This window comes from Rhinatrema bivittatum, chromosome 15 (genome assembly GCF_901001135.1).
Source record: "Rhinatrema bivittatum chromosome 15, aRhiBiv1.1, whole genome shotgun sequence".
In the NCBI taxonomy this organism is placed as follows: domain Eukaryota; kingdom Metazoa; phylum Chordata; class Amphibia; order Gymnophiona; family Rhinatrematidae; genus Rhinatrema; species Rhinatrema bivittatum.
Window position 1 is genome coordinate 11,414,523 of NC_042629.1, and position 21,426 is coordinate 11,435,948.

At 43.4% G+C, this 21,426-nt stretch overlaps 1 protein-coding gene across 1 annotated transcript in view; it reads right to left on the minus strand.

The window, feature by feature from the left end:
* EPHA6 (EPH receptor A6) overlaps nucleotides 1–21,426 on the minus strand; it is a 546,377-nt gene that overhangs the window by 332,231 nt on the left and 192,720 nt on the right. The window contains exons 3-4 of the mRNA XM_029577739.1: nucleotides 15,178–15,333; nucleotides 4,244–4,579 (exon numbers count right to left, since the gene is read on the minus strand). Coding sequence (XP_029433599.1) covers nucleotides 4,244–4,579; nucleotides 15,178–15,333 — 492 coding nt within the window. The remainder of the gene's footprint in view (nucleotides 1–4,243; nucleotides 4,580–15,177; nucleotides 15,334–21,426) is intronic.

Consider the following 21,426-nt stretch of genomic DNA (forward strand, 5'->3'; position numbering starts at 1 on the left):
CGTTTTTTCCACTTGCCCCTTTTTTTTTTTAATTTCTGTTTAAAGGGACCGCCTCGGTGGCCTCGTGGGAGGCTTGTCAGGAGTCCACCTCCCCTGGCCCCGATGGGCCGATGCCGACCGCGTGGGGAGGGCCGATCCTAGCCGAGGGAGGAGCGCAGGACAGCGGCGCAGAAGAAAAGGTGCCTAATACCCTTGCACTGACCCTGATTAGAAAAAAAATACAAATTAAATGTAAAAAAAAAAAAAAAAAAAGAACGAGGAAGGGCCAGCCCAGTAATTGTTGCACAGGGTTGCAGAAAAGTTAGCACTGGCCCTGCATGGTGGTGCCCTGTGGTGAAGCACTGGCAGTGTTCCCATCCCCAGTTAAGAGACCCCATGTGGTGGTGCCATCTGGTGATGCGCTGGCAGATGATGGGGGGGCCCCACAAGAGAGACAATGGTGAATGCTTTGTGCAAGGAAGTTGCAGAATATACGATTTAAATAAATAAATAAATAAAAACTGGCCCCTGAGTACCGGAGACCCTTGCTACGCCTCTGTGTAGAATGATTGTGTGAGTGTGTGCTGAGCTCAATGGTAAGCTTGATTTAGAATGAGATTGGTTTTTATGTATGGTTTTTATGTATGGTTTTTGATTATCCATATTGAATTTAATGTTTACAGTATAATAAAACTTTGTTGATTAATATAATTGTGCGATATAAATGTTGTCATACAATCATTAACCTGAGTAGGTTAATGATTGTATGACATTGCTGTTTGAGCACCCAGTACATTCCTAATAGGTTGATGACATTTTTTTTCCTTATATATATAAAAGTCTGCAAATAAATAAATATACACACATACATTCACATTCATTTTGTTTTATATCTGCTGTCTTATTTGCATTGTTTGTACTTTCCTATTCCTTTCAATAATTTTCTCACCACAAACCAGTCAAATTAAATTAAGGAACAATTACCCATGGAAGAGCTTTTAAGTTCTCATTGAAAGAAAGAGATCCCTACTTTATGGTGGGCTCTTAACAGTGAATGCATTTACTTTTGTAGAGCAAGTGTGGGCAAAGTGATCAATGGGTACGGCCCTGTGTACATCTGCTCCTGCTGGGAAGACTCACTGCCGCTGCAAATCCACCAAGGAGCACACAGAGGAAGAAAACATGTCATTTGGGAATATCTGCAAAGAATCAACCATTTTTTTCTAAAGAACACTGTGCCCACTGGCAACACAAGCCTTCAGAGAGCAAAGAATCACATTCTGTAACAGGGAATAATGGCGCGTTGGTTGCTGCTGTAAACAGCGGGACAGAAAAACCCTTAAGAAAGGAGTGAAGGATTGAGCGATTAGTGTATCAGACTACTACAGATTTCTAAATGTTCATCTTCTCCTGCATAGCATGGGTCAGAAAATCTGAGAAAAGGAAGCTTATTTGTTAAAGGAAATAAAGAGTAATGTTAACGTCTTCCACTATATCTAATAATGAATAATGGCACAAAAATTCTCTGCTACTAAAAATCTTTCCTTTAAAGCATTCATTTGACAGAACAAATGGCTGTTAAGGATTCTCCTTTTTCTTTAAGAGTGAAATAAAGATGAATAGCTTTATGAGTTTTAATAAAACCTAGATAGTTTCACCATTACAGACTCAGGTAAATTGGCTTCCTCCAACAGAGCTGGGCTAGATATGCAGAAAAGACAGCTAAACTATAACCTTCCCAAGGAGGGTGGTAAGATCAGGGGATATGAAAAAGCATATGTGAACCAGTCTGACGCACATCAACTAGGCAGGTCTGAGGTTGGTTTGAGATCCTCAAACAAAAATCAGTTGACTTTTTTTCTTTAGATCTAAAACAACCCAGTGATCCATGGAAACCCTGATGGATTTTAAGTGGATTTGTGGCAGAGTTTGTCCATAACAGGTTTCCCTCTTTGATAGGCTCATGAACCAATTTTGCAAGGGTTCACTGATCTGCTTAGCAAAGCTCTTTTAGAGATGTTAACACATATCCCAAGTTGTGAATGAAATAAAAAGTGAACACTTTTGTATGTACCCAGGGCCGGTGCAAGGGTATTAGAAACCCTAGGCGAACCTTCTGCCTTGCGCCCCTCCCCCCCACCCCCGGTCCCCCAGTCTCGACCCTGACTCCTACCTCATTCACGGCCGGCTGAATCTCCACTCCTCTTTACCGCGTGCAGGATAGGATCCGCTTGCGGCCCCACATGACTGCTTTTCAGCGCCCCCTAATGGTTGGGACCATAGGCAGCCACCTAGCTCGCCTAATAGGATGCGCCACATCCTAACATCATTAGCAAACTTTCACTGGGAGCCTGATCTGCCAAAATGTGCAGAGGTTTGCAGGTGCATTCATTTGCTAATGGAAACATCAGTGCAAACTCTCTACAAAATTAGGTCATGAGCAGCATATTTACGAAAATCAGCTCATGACCTATGTTTGCATAGCTAAATAATGCATGTTAAAATGCACAAATGGAATCACTGAGGGCCAGATGTTAAAACGTATGCGCCCGATTTTATAACATGTGCACGCAGCCGCGCGCATGTTATAAAATTCGAGGTCGGCGCACAGAAGGGGGTGCACACGTGTGCACCCCCTTGTGCGTGCCGAGCCCAAGGGGAGCCCCAATGGCTTTCCCCGTTCCCTCCAAGGCTGCTCCAAAATCGTAGTGGAGGGAACTTTTTTGTGGATCCCCTCCACCTTTTCCTCCCTTCCCCTATCTAAACCTCCCCCTGGCCCTACCTAAATCCCCCCTACCTTATTTGCCAGAGGACTTGGAACCACCCCCGGCCCCACCTCCATGCCCCTGGACCGCCCCGTACCGGTGCCATGCCCCCAGCCCCGCCCCGGACCACTGCCACGCCCCCTGCCCCACCCCGATCCACTCATTTTCGAAAGCCCCGGGACATACGCATCCTGGGGCTTGCATGCACCGCTGAGCCTATGCAAAATAGGCTCGGCGCGCAGGTGTAGGTTTTCGGGGGTTACGTGCGTATCTTACGCGTGTAACCCTTTGAAAATCTACCCCTGAGCCTTTATCACGAGAAACTCTGGGCGATGTGGTTATTTGTTTTCTGTGATAAAAGTCAGCATTATTGCAAGAATTTACATGGGCCATTATCCAGTGGGAATTTATGTATTTATTTAGATTTTTATATTCTGCTTTTCGTACTTTTTTCAGCACTTTAAAAGTGGATTACGTGTGATAACAGCCCATGTTATCGCAGCTTAGTACATCAGCTCCGAGGTGTGTAATCTTTCTGAATTTCAACACAGCAAATAAGCACAGGATATTGATTCTACTCATGTGGGGAAAATGGTGAATTTCTGAGGTGCTACAATGAGGAGAACTGCATGGGTATTAAACCCACACATCTGACATTAATGAATTTTCCAAAAAGTACAGAAAATAGAAAAATGGGCATCATAGATATTTTTCATCTTTCCTCTTAAATAAAAACATGAAAAAAGCCTGCACTCATAACACTTAAATATTAGTTTATATCGTAAAGGTAAACTACACTCCCTAAAGAAAAAAATGTTCTAATAAAAAGTTGAAGTAATCAAATTTACAAAAATGAAAAAAAAAGCTCATGTGGGGACTTTAAATTCATTTTGCCTCTCTTCTGTTGCAGTACTGAAGACAAACGTATGGCACCAAAATAATAAAGGATGGTTTTGAACCAATACAAATTCTGAAATTTCTGAAAATCCTAGTGCACACTAAAAAAAATTCCCTTGGTCTATCTACAAGTCCATAATGTATTGGGTGAGTGGAGACGTTAATAATTTGTGTACTTTTGATAATAGAAATGTTGTTGCATGCTTCTATATTTTGTTCTTATTGAAAGAAAAACTATGCAATGCATACTTCTGAACATAGAGTCTCATCTTTTTCAGAACTTTTTTTTACTATTTTTCATTTCATTTGGATTTAACTTAAAAGGCAATATTGTCTTGTGTCATATGACTTGGTAGCAGTATTATTAATGATCCATTTTATCAGGTCCTTCTTTGAGAAAGGAATACCATTGGAAATTCTCCACAATCCCAATAAAATAGGTAGTAACTCCAAGTGGCACTTTTCTATGTTAAATGTCATAAAATCTCTCTTTCAGTCTGATGAGCTCATTATCTAGGTCTCCCATTCTAGAATAATTCACTTTGGTTTCATTGCTGACAATTACAGATCACACTTGTACAACATAGCAATGCAAGCCTTACCTTCCTGGTCTGTGGCAACTGTGAGAGCTGCAAATTGCTTAGGGGAGAAGCTGAGTTCCGAGACTCCATTCATGGCCTCAATTTCAAAGGTGTAGTTCACGTGAGCCAAAAAGTCGAGCACAGTCACGAACGAGTTGGTTAGGCCCGTATTTCGTGGGAGAAAGCGAAGGCCTCCATCACATACCTCACACTGGCTAGGATCTGATCCACACTTCTTACAGATCACACTGTAGGTGAGATCTTTTCTCCCTCCCATGTCACTTGGTGGGCTCCATTCCAAATATAGGGCAGTTTCATTAATGTTAAAGTTTGCATTCCTCGGAGCTGAAGGGGGCTCTGGCAGAAAAGCAGAAAGGAGAAATGTTAATCACCGAATGACAGATACAGAATGATTTCAGTACTCCATGGATGCTGAATTTATGGCACAAAATAAAGTCTTGCTGAAATCTCAAAATCGTTCTTTCTAGGGATTTTTCCAGCAACAGTCCAAAATAGGAATGAAAAATTAAGAGAGCATGAAAATCTAATCAAAGCCCTAGTTTGACTTCAAAGGCTTTAAAATTATCAACATTTACAAGAATCTACCAAAGCTGTATTAAAAAGCCTCTGACAGATCCTTTGTAAAATGGATATTGTAAAGGCAACTAACTGTTTTATTAGGAAAATAAATAAGGTAAAAGAGACTGCTATGTTTTTCTAAAGAAGTAGCTGAAAAGGTAAGGAAAAAAGCTTAGGGGTAGATTTTAAATACTTGCGCGAGCGCGAACAAACGTACGCTGGATTTTGTAAGATATGCACGTAGCCGCGCGTATCTTATAAAATCCGGGGTCGGCGCGCGCAAGGGGGTGCACATTTGTGCAAACTGTGCACGCCGAGCCCAGCGTGCGCTGCCTGTTCCCTCCGAGGCCGCTCCGATTTCGGAGCGGCCTCGGAGGGAACTTTCCTTCGCCCTCCCCCCACTTTCCCCTCCCTTCCCCTACCTAACCCACCCCCCCGGCCCTATCTAACCCCCCCTTACCTTTGTCGGCCGGCTGCCCCGCTCCGTGGTCCAGTCCCGGGGGCTGTTCCGGAGGCCGCGGCCATGCCCCCGGAATGCCCCCGGGCCGAAACCACGCCCATGCCTCCGAAATGCCGCACCCCACCCCCTAAACGCCGCGTCATCCCACCACGCCCCCGCCACGCCCCCGACAGGAAGCCCCGGGACTTACGCGCGTCCCGGGGCTTTGCGCGCGCCGGCGGCCTATGCAAAATAGGCGCGCGGGAGGGCCCTGTGCGCGTAATTCTGGAAGGATTTACGCGCGCAAGGGTTTTAAAATCCGCCCCTTAGCATTCACAAACTGCAAGAGATTGAAGAAAGAAGAAGACAGGCAATAATATTTAAAATAGCTAAGAGAAGCTGGGAAAGAAGTCAGGAAAGCAGTTACAAATGAAAGTAAAAAAAGCAAATACAACAACAGTGGGGACCAAGACATTTTAAAAATATGTTAGTGATAGGAGGAAGTGCAAAAGTGGCATTATGAGACTCAGAGGTGAAGGGGAGGAATATGTAGAGGATAAGGCTTAATAATATTTCTGTTCCGTCTTTACTGGGAAAGGGCCAGGAAATGCACACAAGTAGGCTTGGAATGAGGTAAACTTCAAGCAATTTCAAAGACTATGTTTGTGAGGAGCTGGCTAAACTAAAAGGAGATAAAGCAAAAGACCCAGATGGGGGCCTATTTAAGAGACCTTGGAGAAATTTTGGCAGCTCTTTTGACTTATCTTTTCAATGTTTCTTTAGAGTTAGGATTAGTCGCAGTGGACTGAAGACAGCTGGCTGTAGCTCCTCTTCACAAACGTGGAAGTAAGATTAATTTGACCTCTGTAGTAGGTAAATTAATTGATTCACTACTAAAAACAGAGTATAGTGCAGTCTCCAGAACCCAATGGATTTCAAGATGCAAAACGTTATGGGGCGGATTTTAAAAGCCCTGCGCGCGTAAATCCTTCTGGATTTACGCGCGCAGGGCACTCGCGCGCTGGCACACCTATTTTGCATAGGCCGCCGGCGCGCATAAAGCCCCGGGACGTGCGTAAGTCCCGGGGCTTCGTAAAAGGGGCAGGAGGGGCGTGTCCGAAGACTGGGGGCGTGTCCTGGGGGCGTGCCCGGGGTCAGGGGCGTGGCAAGGCTTTAGGGGCGGGCCGGGAGGGCGGTCCCAAGACCCCCAGCACTGCGGCCTGTGCCGCGGGCTGACGAGGCGGCGCGCACAAGTTAAGCCTGCTTCAAGCAGGCGTAACTTGTACAACAAAGGTAGGGGGGGATTTACGTAGGGCTGGGGGGTGGGTTAGATAGGGGAAGGGAGGGGAAGGTGGGGGGATGCGGAAGGAAAGTTCCCTCCGAGGCCGCACCGATTTCGGAACGGCCTCAGAGGGAACGGAGGCAGGCAGCGCGGCTCGGCACGCGCAGGCTGCCGATTTTGCGCAGCCTTGCGCGTGCCGACCCTGGATTTTAAAAGATACGCGCGGCAACGCGTGTATCTTTTAAAATCTGGCTTACTTTTGTTCGCTATAAATTAAGAAAATTATGGGTCTACCACAGGTATTATCACTAGTGATGCACAAAATCATATACCCGTGTATATAATTAAATAACTCAATTTTTATTTCTAAACATTTTTTTAAAATACATAAAGCATACCTACTACATCAAAAACCATTCATGCACTCTCATTCACTCATCTAAACATACAATGTTAAAATACAACAAAGTTACATTTTAACTCCCAAATTACACAAATATTGCAACATTCCCTGATTACAATGTATATATTCATTTAACAAAGATTCCCTAGTAAACTAATTTCCTTTAAAGCTGCCTTTAAATTGCTATTAAAATTTGTAAGCAATATCCCTAGATTTTATAAATTATGTCCCGACAGAAAGCTCCTGTTTCACCCGTTGGTTTCTTCAGGGGATTTATTTTCAACGATTTTCATATAACATCTTCTTAATTCCAAAACTCCCACTTCAAATTCATTTCCAATTCACACTGTATTAGGAAACCTTAAGTTAAACCACAAATCTCACATATATTAACATATGCTCCACACATTAAATCTCTTAATCAAATTTAAATAGCTTACACCAAATCTCTCCCTAGTCATTGTTATCCCACTCACCTATGCGCCAATCCTTACTCAATTTACTCCATTTTCATCATTGCTTAAATGACTGTATATTTTCATTAATACCAACTCTTCCTGTGTATAAATCCAAATCCAAAACAAAATGTATATGCTGCATGAACAATAACCATTATTTAATATTGTTCCATCAACTTTACCAACCTGACAAACTTTGTCATTCAATCCTACATGCTGCTTATATTTCTCACAAGCTGTTCATATTCACACATTCTTTGAATCCAAAGTTATTTCTCATTTCGTCAAAGCTCTCTCTGTAAAATATGGCAAAAATTAAAACACCACCACCAATCTCAATTTTACTATACCTTTCCCCAAATTTCAAACCAAGAATTACTTACTATATCTCATAGACGCCACCATGAATCAAACATCTCTGCTCAACAGAACAACGCCGCGATTGCACACAAATCCCTTCCTACCATCACTCATTTTTAAACATACCTACGTGATTACATCACCACACCAAATATCGCAATAAAGCTGCTTTTTTAAGCGTACCCATAGCGTTAGCTTTCCAGCTTATTTTAATGACAATGACAACGCTATCCCTTCATACATATGTAGACCAATTTAAAGAAAAATACTCCATTCTATTTCATGATTTAATCCCCCTGGTTCTACTGTTCCCCATCTATATATAAAACGCTGCTCCTTTTGGGTCAAAATCCTTGAGACATTTCCTCCTCTTTGTAATGACAATTGATAAAGCACACAAAATCTCATGTCTTCCACCTTGTGTCCCTTCCTCAACCAATGATTAACTAATGGGGCTTTTTCTTTTTTAATTCTGATATTACTCATATGCTCCAAAATTCTAACTTTGATGGTTCTTTTTGTCTGCCCAATATAGAATAAACCACAGGGACAAGTAATCATATATATTACCTGAGCAGATTTACAATTAAAATGTTTAGGCAAGTAATATATTTCACCTGTGGATGGAACATGGACATATTGTACCTCTTCGGCATTGCCTATTCAGAGTGATGTTCAAGATAATAGAGGACAGTTTGTATGTGAAGGTTGTATAGTATGTCCATATGTACAACAAGTACAATATGTCCATGTTCCATCCACAGGTGAAATATATTACTTGCCTAAACATTTTAATTGTTTGGGCCTTCCTTGCCTCTTCAGGCCAACAGTGTGAAGTCCGACCACGCTGCCTTGCTGATAAGGGGCACGTCTCTCTACTACCTCTCCGGGAGACCCTGCGAGGCCCACCTAAGTCCAAGCGGCCCGGGTTTCTATGGGCTCCTCCCGGGGGGACCTTGGGCTTCCAGTGGTTAAGCTCATCCTAGCCTCTGTCTCTTCCTGTGCTCCGCCCCCTGGGGGAAGGTGCCTCCTGGTCCCTACCAGGGAGCCGTTCTCCACTGCTCCAGGACAAGGGTCCACCTCGAAGCGCAACACCTTTCTTCCTGAGTAGAAACTGGCTGGCCCCGTGCAAAGCACTAGGTGCCTGGAACCAGTTCTACAACTTTCTGTTTGAATCTTCCCATCCTATACACTATCTGTGCACGTGACTGGCTAACTGATATACTGTCTCTTCACTGCCTCTGTTATACTCCCCGCAATTCATCCCTATTGCTAAGCACATTCTTCCCTTTCGGTGATCTCTAATATCTTTGATCTTTAGTTTTCACTATTATCTGGAAAAAACAGTTTATATTTATATATCTTTCCTGTGGGCATAAAATTGAAAATCCTGCCCCCTGCTGTGTAAACCAGGGACACACCTGCTGCTATCTCAAGGCACATTTTCTTCCAGATCTCGTCAGTGTCTTATATATGAATATTATTTTTTATATCTGTATGTTCTGTCCATCAATGTCTTTTTGTCCAGTGAAACAGAGCTGGCCAGACTCTGCTATACAAGAATCAGTCATTCTTTGGACTCACATTTCTACACTGGGTGCCTATATATTTGGCTCAGAGGAACGTGTTAGATGTAGTGTACTTGGATATCACTAAGGTGTTTGACATGATTCCATATAGTTAGGTGACATAAACAAATTGAGGGCCCTAAAATAACTGAATAGGATAGAAACTGGTTGAGTTGGAGGCATTGAAACATAGAAACATGGAAATGATGGCAGAAAAAAATCAAACAGCCCATCCAGTCTGTCCAGCAAGCTTTCGCACTTTTTTTTTTCTCATACTTATCTGTTACTCTTGGTCCTTAGTAACCTTTTGGTTCTATTTCCACCATTAACGTAGAGAGCAGTGCTGGAACTGCATCTAAGTGAATATCTAGCTTAATTAGTTAGGGGTAGTAACTGCCGCAATAAGCAAGCTACACCCATGCTTATTTGTTTACCCAGACTATGTAATTCAGTCCTTGTTGGTTGTTGTCTGTATATAGATCCACTATTCTTCATTCCCCCCTACCACTGAAGCAGAGAGCTATGCTAGATATACATTGAAAGTGGAGTATCAGACTCTCCCCTGCCATTGAAGCAGAGAGCTATGCTGGATATGTATTGAAAGTGGAGTATCAGACTTTCTCCCCTGCCGTTAAGCAGAGAGCTATACTGGCTATGTGTTACGTTTGGGCAGTGATCCGGTGTAGTGAACACCACCTTCAGGAGTGACTCCAGGTGGAGAGAAACAGGGATTGCTGGAAGGTCTCTGATGATGGCTGGGAAGGAATGTGATGCAGGCAGGAGAGTATGGAACTGGGTGATGGCTGTGATATATGAAGCAGAGTACTGGCTGGCAACAAGGTCAAAGTCCAAGCAGGGTCAGGGCAGGCGGCAGGCAACAAAGTCAAAGTCCAGGCAGGGTCAGGACAGGCGGCAGGCAACAGAGTCAAAGTCCGGGCAGGGTCCCAAGAACCATATAGCAAGGCAGAGAGCCCGAAGGCCACACTCACACAGCAAGGTAAAGGGCCCGAAGGCCACACACACATGGCAAGGCAGAAGGCCCAAAGGCCACACCCACACGGCAAGGCAGAGGACCCAAAGGCCACACACACACACATGGCAAGGCAGAAGGCCAGAAGGCCACACACACACACACACGGCAAGGCAAGGCAAGGCAGAAGGCCCGAAGGCCACACACACACACACACACAGCAAGGCAAGGCAAGGCAGAAGGCCCGAAGGCCACACACACAGACACACAGCAAGGCAAGGCAAGGCAGAAGGCCCGAAGGCCACACATCCACAGCAAGGCAAGGCAAGGCAGAAGGCCCGAAGGCCACACACACACACACACACACACAGCAAGGCAAGGCAAGGCAGAAGGCCCAAAGGCCACACACACACACAGCAAGGCAAGGTAAGGCAGAAGGCCCAAAGGCCACACACACACACACAGCAAGGCAAGGCAAGGCAGAAGGCCCGAAGGCCACACACACACAGCAAGGCAAGGCGAGGTAGAAGGCCCGAAGGCCACACACGCACAGCAAGGCAAGGCGAGGCAGAAGGCCCGAAGGCCACACGCAAGGCAAGGCGAAGCAGAAGGCCCAAAGGCCACATGCAAGGAAGGCAAGGCAGAAGGCCCGAAGGCCACATGCAAGGCAAGGCAGAAGGCCCGAGGGCCACACACATGCAAGGCAAGGCAGGGAAGGCTAGAGCAGGGAGCCCAAATGAGCTCGATGCCGAAGCACTGGAGTCTAGGGTAGGCAGGGTTTTAAAGGAACATCCAGGACATAGAGCAGATGGATTGGGTCAGCCAGGACAGCCTGTTCTAGAAGGACCCCTGGTGGTGAGGCGGTAGCACAGCAGCCATAGCCGTAACACTATGCATTGAAAGTGAAGTATCAGGCTTATTAGGTTTGGGGTAGTAACCGCCGTAACAAGTGAAGGTAGCAGTAAATGGAGTTCACTCCAAGGAGAGGGGAGTAACAAATGGTAAGTCACAAGGATCGGTCCTTGGACTGGTTCTTTTCAACATGTTCATAAGAAGTCCAATATTCAAAAGCTACTTAGTCAGATAAATAGGACTTCTCTCTCTAAATGGCAGCTGCTAAATAACTGGCTACATTTGGTGATTGCCACTTAGCCAGATAACTCAGGGGGCGAGGAATGGGCGGATCGGGGTGGCACTTCTTATCCAGCCATAAAGCAGGTATAACTTAGCCTGCTAAAATGTACCTGGCTAAGCAATTTTGTACTCAGATACTCAGCAGCATAGCTGGATAACTTAAATAGATGGATATTGTTGAATATTGAGGTCAAGAGATATTGCGGAAGGACTATTGAGAAAGGTTTGTCTTTATGCAACCTGCAACAGGTTAGACACCCAAGAAGGTGTGGAAACATCAGGAGAGATCTAGCAAAGTGTGAGGAATGGTCTAGAGTTTGCAGCTAAAATGTAATGCTAAAAATATAGGGTCTTGCATCTGGGCAGCAAAAACCTAAGGAGCACTAGAGGGGGAGAAATTCTACCATGCACAAAATAAGAGCAAGATCTGGGGGTGATTGTATCTGATGAGCTCAAGGTGGCTACACATGTGGGTAAGGCAATAACAAAAGCCAAAGAGATGCTTGGGGGCATAAGGAAAGGTCAACAATAAAAAAAAGGTAATATTACCCCTATATAAGTCTCTGGTGAGACCTCATTTGGAATACAAAGTACAATTCTGGAGACAGCACTTTGAAAATGATGGAATTGGTCCATAGGCTAGCTATTAAAATGGTCGGTGGTCTTTGCTATAAAGCATAGGGATACAGATCTAAACATGTATATCCTAAGGAAAGGCAAGATAGGGGAGATATGATAGAGACATGTAAATACCTGCAAGGTATCAATACATAGGAGGCGGCCATCTTTCAATGTAAAGGAGGTTCTGGATTGAGGGGTCATGGAATGAAGGTGAAAGAGGGCTGACTCAGGAATAATCAAAGAAAATATTTAAAGAAATGATGGTGGATGCATGGAACAGTCTCCTATGGGGGTAGTGGAAACAAGGACAGTATTTGAATTGAAGAAAGCATGGGACAAGCACAGGGATCTCTGGGGAGTGGTAGGGATTGTATTGCTGAGCAGCTGGTATGGATGGGCAGACTAGATAGGCCGAATGGTCTTTTGCTGCCATCATGTTGCTATGTTACTGATACAATTGAATGATCCGAGTTTTAACAAAATGTTAATGTACTGTAATAACCCTAGAGAGTAATTGCTTTCAAATTAAATCAAATTCTGTTTATTGTCATTTGCTTGATGAAGGAATGACTGTCATATAAATGATAACTGTAATTACAGCCGCAAGGGTTAGGGTTAGTAGCTCCTCTTTGATACTGCTCAATAACTTTTGTCTTTATGTAATTAGAAGTTTATGAAAGCCTTGATTCAGTAATAGTATGTAGTAGAAGATGAGTTGATGAAAGATCCCATTTCATGAGCTCAAGCCCACCATGATTCACAGCACACATGGGAAATACTACCAGTGATTTGGTGACAAGTATTAAAGCTTCCTGATCAGTGTGTAACCTGGAACTTAGTGACTATATGCAATATTAGCATAACCCAGTTTTATGTGCATTTGGCTATGTAGCTATAATATTTATGCAAAATACATTTGCTGTCATGGCAACACAGTAAGGAGATATGACTCAGCAGTATACCATTACAGACCTGTATAAAATTTGGAAGAGATGTAGCTATCTGTACTTTCTCCTCCAATACTGACAATATTCCCGGATGCTACCTAATCCCTCTTTTATCGTCATTTCTAGCTCAGTCTTCTTAGCTCCAGGAATGTATAACCATCCTTTCTGAAGTTATTCTTTCCTTTCATTTCTCTCTTCGCCCAGTTCAATATGCCTTGTTATTTGTAACTGTTTTTCTCTGCACTTAAGTTACAGTTTGAAGTTATTGTACACCCCTGTTCAGATGTAAACCAGCATGATGTGATTGTATCACGAATGCCGGTATATAAAAAAACCTAAATAAATAAATAAATAAATAAATATGGGAGCAACAGCTTATGTAGCCTATTGTGTACATTCTATCTGTTCATCTATTTAGTTGAGTACTGCATGTAGTTTTCCAGCTTATATCTGATGGTAAATACTTTATCCGCATGTTAATTTTCTCGGCAGCTATAGCCACAGCAGCAGCAAGGAACTCTGGTCTGCCTGAGCAAGGTCTAGCTTTTGGGGAATCCACCATGATTATCCATGAGATATATTTGTATACAATGGAGGCAGTGCAGGCAATTATAATCAAATCTGTTTATAACACTGGAAGATCAAAAGCAAGAATGTGTGGTACTGGAGTATACTGTTCAATGCATCTATCTTAACTTTATTCGTTTTAAAATGCTTTTCCTGTTGGCCTCAAATGAATAAAGTCAAGACAGATATATTGAACAGTACCACACAATCTTGCTTTTGATATTTGTATGTATGTGCAGTTTACTCCACATTTCCTGCGTTGCTATAATGCTGGAAGACCAGAATTGCCTACCCTGAGTTATAGTGCACTTGCTTCAGTTTTCAAGTTCAGCCAGGATGAGGAACTCCTTGATGCTGACTTGGTGTAACCCACTGAACACGGAGCCAAGTGAAACCTAGCTCGCCTTGGATTTATTTGGACTCTATTCCATTTGTTGGCAGATCAAAGTCAAATTTTGGCTAGGTTGCTACAAAAGTGTCATCAAACTTTGCAAAATCTTGGAAGGTTTCCTAAACACAAATGAAATTTACTGGGTAAAAAGTTAAATGACTTTTCACTCCAACTAAACATCATGAAGCGCTGCATAATTCTTGATGTTTTACAGAGGCAAGGATTCAAATAATCCGTATTTCCACCAGAGTATTAAAGATATGTCTGCTCTTCCCACTGAAGACATAGATGCTATTCTGCTTTTTAGAGAACAATTCCACTTGCTTTAAATAATTTGCTGACCTACTGCCTGATTTCTAAAGGCTCCCTGTTAAAAATAGGTCCTATGTTTCCAGGCTTCCTTTTAGCTTGAACTTGTGCAACACAGAGAGTGCGATAGTGCCGCAGTGCCAATGATTCAGGATCTGAACATTTCTTCGTAAAACAGAAAAGCATGAATTAATGCTTACTCACATTTCTATAAATAGGAAAAATGTTATCAATTATGTTCGGGGTATCTGCAAAGACTATAACTGCCTGCTTGCAGATGCTGGAAAAACAGACACCCTTCTTACTCAAGGGCCCTCATGACAATTTGCATGACGATGAAATAGCTTTTTAATTGCCATTAAATTATGCTGGCTAAACTGTGATTTCATGCAAATATTAAGCAGTAATGACATGCAGTGAATCATTTACTAAGATTTAGAACTTGGAACAAAGAGGGACAATTTATTCTAATCCTCAAATTCAAGCAAATTATGTGTCACTGGGCTTTTCCTGAATGCGGCCTGATTGCTTTGTTATCATTTATAAATTATACTCCAGAAAAAAAACTTGGCACTAAGAGCCACCATGCAGGCATCTGTAAGCAGCACTCCTGGATTTCCTATGGTTGCAATCATTTTTATTAACTTAAATATGTATTTAGATATATTTAGAAAACAAGTTATATATAAAGCAATAGGGAGTCTCTCTCAGCTGGATGCATGTTCAGTAAAGTGGAGATGAGCTGTAACAGGGCTCAGGACCAGGTTCTGCAAACTAGAAGTCTGGTGCCAGATGGTCGAGATGTACCTCTAGCAGGGCTGAGATCCCTGGCATAGAAGGTTGCGTTTTGACCTCTTACCCCATGCATCCATGGAGGTTTGGGAACCTCAGGAAAGGTTCCCCATGTGGAGTACAAGCTGGACTTACTTGTGCAGGCCATTGTGGGTGGGTCTGACTCCGCTCTGAAGTAACCCTTTTCACACTGGCAGACAGATGTTGCATCGATGTAGGTAAAACTGTGCGGAGGACACTTGGAACACTTTACGTTTCCCGCAAATGGTTTATAGAAACTTGGCCTGCAAGCTAGAACAAGGCAAAAAAAAGAGAGAAAAGAAGCCTTTATTAATCAGTGCTGTTAAAATTATGACTGCTATGGTTCCATTATATTTGATTTGGTCCATTCATCATATTTCTTACTACTGGCTCCTTTTTTCTCAGTCTACTGTGAGATTTAGATATTGTTGCTTTCATCCAAGTACAAAAATGACAACATTCAAAAATCAGAAGAGGATGATTCAGTGAAGGAAACCCTAGCACTGTGAGAGGTATAGGAAGAAATCTGTTAGCACAGGGCCCTTCAGTCAGTATAATCCTGAATCCAGCAGAGGCTGAGCAATCACTAGCGGGGTATGACCTAACATTTATTCCCTCTAATCTTTGGTTCTTCATAATCTTTTTCACATTATAGTAAAAATTCACAGAAATGTAGCAGAGAGCGCCCCTCCCCCTTTATTTATTTACTTTTCTGTACCATCGGCGGGCAGAAATAAATCACTGGAGGCTGCTGAGCTGATTTAGATTTACCATAGTTGTTTCATCCACGAGTGCCAAAAGAAGTATTGGAAGTGTTCAACCCCCCTCTCTACAATGGTTAGCAAATAAACTGCTATTTTCCCACATAAAAGGAGAAGATATGTAGAAGATCTGGTGCGGTGACAGGATGTAGATACTCTTTAGTTATGCATTAAGAGGCATTGCTCAGTGCCATTAGGAGGAGCAACCTTTGGCTATTGTACTGACAAGTTGTAGGCTAGCTGACTTGACAAGCAGATATTTAGAAAGTTTTTATGAATTGTGAAAACAGGAGCTGTTACATTACACAGCACTTAACACAAAACTCTCAATCAGCAGGACCGTCTTAGTGCTTGTGGTAATTCTTGGGCTAATCAGTTGAACATCAGTTTGTTCAGAACAGCAAAAATACTAACAAGGCCAGAGCTTTCATTAGGCAAACTAAGCAGTCACCTTGAGAAGCAACATTTGGGGGCAGCAAAATACCACCAGCATGAGGCCTAGAGGAGCAGGGCTGGTGCAAGTTTATTAGGCGTCCTAGGCGAACTTTCTGCCTTGTGCCCATGCCCCCAAGTCTCGGCCCTGCTTGGCGCCTGCCCTGTGTACACTTCTCTGGGCTGTGAGCAGGATGGGCACTGTTCTGGCCTGCCCTGTGTACACTTCTCTGGGCTGTGAGCAGGATGGGCACTGTTCTGGCCTGCCCTGTGTACACTTCTCTGGGCTGTGAGCAGGATGGGCACTGTTCTGGCCTGCCCTGTGTACACTTCTCTGGGCTGTGAGCAGGATGGGCACTGTTCTGGCCTGCCCTGTGTACACTTCTCTGGGCTGTGAGCAGGATGGGCACTGTTCTGGCCTGCCGAATCTCTACTCCTCTTGGCTGCGAGCAGGATAGACTCCGCTCACAGCCCCCACATGGCTGCTCTTCAGTGCCCCCTAATGGTCAGCGCCCAAGGTGACCGCCTAGTTTACCTAATAGGACATGCTGGCCCTGTAGAGGGGGAGAGTCAAAACTGCCAAAGAGGGAGCTGTGTGCAGGAGTTGCCCCTAAAGGTAAATTGGGGATGGGAGGCACATGATACTCTTATACCAGCCCTGGATACTAAGAAAGGAAAGTGTGAGCCTACAAGAAAGCACAGTACATACTATAACAAGAGGGCAAAGCGTGCCACTGCAGAGCTAACTCAAATGACCATGCCACAATCCAGGTATGTGTCATAAATCTCAACGATGAGGACATGGATGCTTCTTATGACTAATCCTAAAAGAAATGCTGACCTGCTGAGTGCGACAGAGCTAACTGCGCTCAGAGATACCCCAGAAGTTACCAACCATGCCAAAGGCTCGTTTGATATACAGTGCAGGCCAGGGATTACCTGTCTGTTCCTTCAGGTCTAGGATCAAAAGCAATAAGCCCGTTCCATATTATCTATACGTCCATGACCAAGCTTCACACTGAATGCTATATTTCTTTGGGATGGTGCCTTTAGAAACCAGCAATATATACAGTATATTGAGAAGATGCAAAAACATCCATCAATACTATATTCCTATATTTAATGCAAAGCCGCAACTTAGGCTCCACACCATTAAATATACAGCAAGACTTCAACATCATTATAAATACAGGTACTAAAGGGGATCACAGATGTTTCACTGCAGCAGTTGAAAGTCTCAGAATCTGTAAATCATCAGCTCTCTACTCACAGTTTAAGAGTCCCAGCTCTTACATAAAATCAGTTACATGGCTAAAAAAAAATTATATCAAACAAGACAGACATGACACTATTGCCTCCTTCCACTGTAACATGCCTGCACCACCGAAGGGCAAGTACCAACAGATGATGATTTGGTGACCAATGAATAAAAATGGAACTGAAAGGAATACAACAACCTTGCTCTTGGCATGTTGAGTGTCCTGTATGTCTCTCGCTACACTGAGTGTCCTGTACGTCTCTCAGCACACTGAACGTCCTGTATGTCTCTCGCCACATGTGTCCTGTATGTCTCTCGCCACACTGAGTCCTGTACGTCTCTCAGCACACTGAATGTCCTGTATGTCTCTCGCCACACTGAGTGTCCTGTATGTCTCTCAGCACACTGAGTGTCCTGTACATCTCTCAGCACACTGAGTGTCCTGTACATCTCTCAGCACACTGAGTGTCCTGTATGTCTCTCGCCACACTGAGTGTCCTGTATGTCTCTCACCACACTGAGTGTCCTGTACATCTCTCACCAACTGAGTGTCTTGTAGGTCTGTCGCCACACTGAGTGTCCTGTATGTCTCTTGCCACACTGTGTCCTGTATGTCTCTTGCCACACTGTGTCCTGTGTCTCTCAGCACACTGAGTGTCCTGTATGTCTCAGCACACTGAGTGTCCTGTATGTCTCTTGCCGCACTGAGTGTCCTGTGTCTCTCAGCACACTGAGTGTCCTGTATGTTTCTTGCCGCACTGAGTGTCCTGTCTCTCAGCATACTGAGTGTCCTGTATGTCTCTCAGCACACTGAGTGTCCTGTTTGAGTGTAGTAGATGAGACTGTCCATACTAGAAGACCACCCTCATTTCCTGTGACACTGTATTATAATCCCATTGCTGTAACTTCTGAGGAGACACCAAGGAAGAGGATAGGAAGGAGATCTCTGAAGTGATCAAGTTAAATGTTCTGTCATGGTAGAAAGTGACTATGTAAATCAGTGGTTAGGTGCACTAGTGTAAGGCATTTATTATTATATCTGTGTCTATGTGGGGAGATCCAACGATGCACTAAATATTATATACAGGAATAAATCTCTGTGGGTCAGAGCTGGATATCCCATGAGCCGCTTCCAATATCATTTCTGCAGCCTGAGAAAAAAAATGCTGTAGGCTGCATATTCAGATATTCAGCCATTTACATAGCTTGGGAATTTTGAGGATGAGAGGTCATGATGAAAATGATTCCTTCAAGGTAAAATGGCACATTAATAGGTGCATTGGTGCAAATATGTTATCAACATAACCTTCAAAAAAAACTTCCTCAGCTTCAAATTCAAATTATTATTGTTCTGGGTGTTTGATAAATTGGTTAAAGCTGTCACCCTGTCAACATATATTTAAAAAAACTATTGACCAGATAAAATATAGTAGCAATGAATTTACCAGTGATCATATATTGAAGGCTCATAAAAAATACAATCTCATCTTTCCTGCAAGCCAACTCTGTGGTTGTAACTTTTATGGCTTTGCACATGTAATAGTGTTACATTTGCTTAAACACCAATTCAGCCTCATACAGCATGAAGCATCATCATGACATTTCAATGAACAGGAGATAAATATTGGCCCAGACTGTGTAAAATTCCCAGCTTTGAAGGGAAGGGTAAGAAGTGTGATTTGACGTCCTATCTACTTGACCTATCAAAGGAAGATTTGTGGTTTATGTATATGTGTGTGGCTGAGCTAGTGACCCACCTATTTTATGGCAATTATTGCTGATTTATAGCTTTGATCAAAAGGTTGCCTGGTGCCACATCACATATGAAAAGGCTCTTTTTTAAACCATGCTTTCCTTGTGACTCTTACCTAATCATGCCCTGAGAGACAACTGCCATCAGCATCTCTTATGTGCAAACGTGTCCAGTCTATTCCTCTGTAGATGCCATGGTTGACGACAGTCACCCAGTACATTCAGTGTATTGGTTGTGTGCAATACAGAGAAGAAGTGATAAGGTTTTCTATGGCACAGTTTCCTACCTCATTTATATATGCAGGTGGTCCACTCCTTCCCCATTTCTCAACTCTAACTTGCCCCCAACTTATTTGAAAGGTTTGCTCTACAACTTCAGTATATAGATATCAGTGCATGCTGTCCTAGGAGGAATGAAGCTTTGGGTTAGTAAGGAGCAGCCATGTAATCCAGGGCTGGCTACCAATTGCCCAGGGTAGCATGCTGGGATGGCTCGCTGCAGCCCAGTGCTAGACCTTCTGATGAGCACTGCTGCTAGGAGCTTGATTATAAAGAGAAAGAGGAGCCAATCATCTGTTTTCAGGGCCCAGGAACCAATTCAGGAAGGATTATCACTGCCTAATACCGATTATTGGACAGGAATTGGGCAGCTGTAACGCAAGCCTGGGGGCTTGAAGCAAACAGGAGCTGCCACCTACCACATATAGATCTTATGACAGACTAGAAAAAGTCACATGAAGTTCAGATGGGGTAGAAAGTACTGGGTAGATCACGGTAAATAGGAGTAAATTCATGGAGTATTTTAAATATATGAAAATGCAATAAAGGGGTGTGACAAAATGGCACCTTTCTGAGAGGACGCGGTTAGAACGAACTCCTCCTCAGCTTGGTTCTTTTTTCCTCCTTGAAATGCCTCATACTAAGAGGAAGGGTAGAATTCAGGGGAGATCCCCAGCTCCTCCCTCGATGGACCTATTACAGCCGAGGATTGTTGGGTTTCTGACCTCAACACCAGCGATTCCGGGAGCTGGTTCCATTGCAGTAGATGTTGGAGAGCATACCGTGTTGCCTCTGAATGCAGGAACATCATTAAGTCCCAGAGCTCCTATTACACCTTCTCCTCCTTCCCATGTAACGTTTGGGAGAGACGCCTTTGCAGAGTCTTGGCCCATGTGACCAACTGGGCCTTGCTGCTTCTGGGGAGATACTGTCTTCTGCTGTTGCAAGACCTGGGTTTCGGGGGACAGCAGTGAAACTTGCTATCACTGGGCGATCTGCCTCCTGCTTCAGTGAAGGGAAGTGTTGCGGGAAGTCTTCTGGCTCAGATGTCGACTCCCGGAGGTTTGAGGGAAAAGATTGCAGCTGGAGCCACCGTGAGAGAGCCTTATGACAGAGCCCCGGTAAGAACAACGTGTTGCATTGGATAAAAAACAATAACGTTAGATTCTGTATGGACTGCTATCGTTTCCTTGGAAAAGTTCATTTCTTCTTTAGTTGAGTTTTCCTCTGATACACTTTGGTGAATGCAGGATACAGACTCAGTGGTGGTTTCAAATGCTAAGAAACTGGAGGAACAAAATGTTCAAGCTCATATGGTCCAGGGGCACTTAATTCAAGCTAAGAAGTTGGAAAATGTGGAGAAAAAAGTATCCTTTGAAAATTTTAAAAATTCCCCCTGAAGCTTTATCCAGTGAGGCCAAGGTTTATGTTCTTCCACTGGGGACAAGTGGAGAGGATGTGGATCAGGGTCAAGGAAATGCTCCTGATCTGACGAATCTTTTAGAAAATTCTGTTGATCTTCAAGTGACTCATAGAGGAACACTTGTTTTCTTTTGTTTTCTCTCAAGACTGGGACTCTATATCAAGATTATTTTTCCACAATTGTTCTGCATTATTTCTTGGTCAAAAATATCTGTACCCAGATATTACTTGGGTGACCCAAGAACACAGAAAAAAGTTCCTCTCTATGCATCGAGGTTTGGACATTGGCACACAATTTGCTCTTCAGTACCTGTGTAAATATATTGTGAAACATTTGTCTACACAGTATTTGTATTTTGAGCCTTCTTAATTAAGATTTTTTATGGACTCTTGTGTAGAAAATGACTAATTACAGTTGCTAATATAGGATGTAAACTTGATATCTGATTTTGCTTCCTG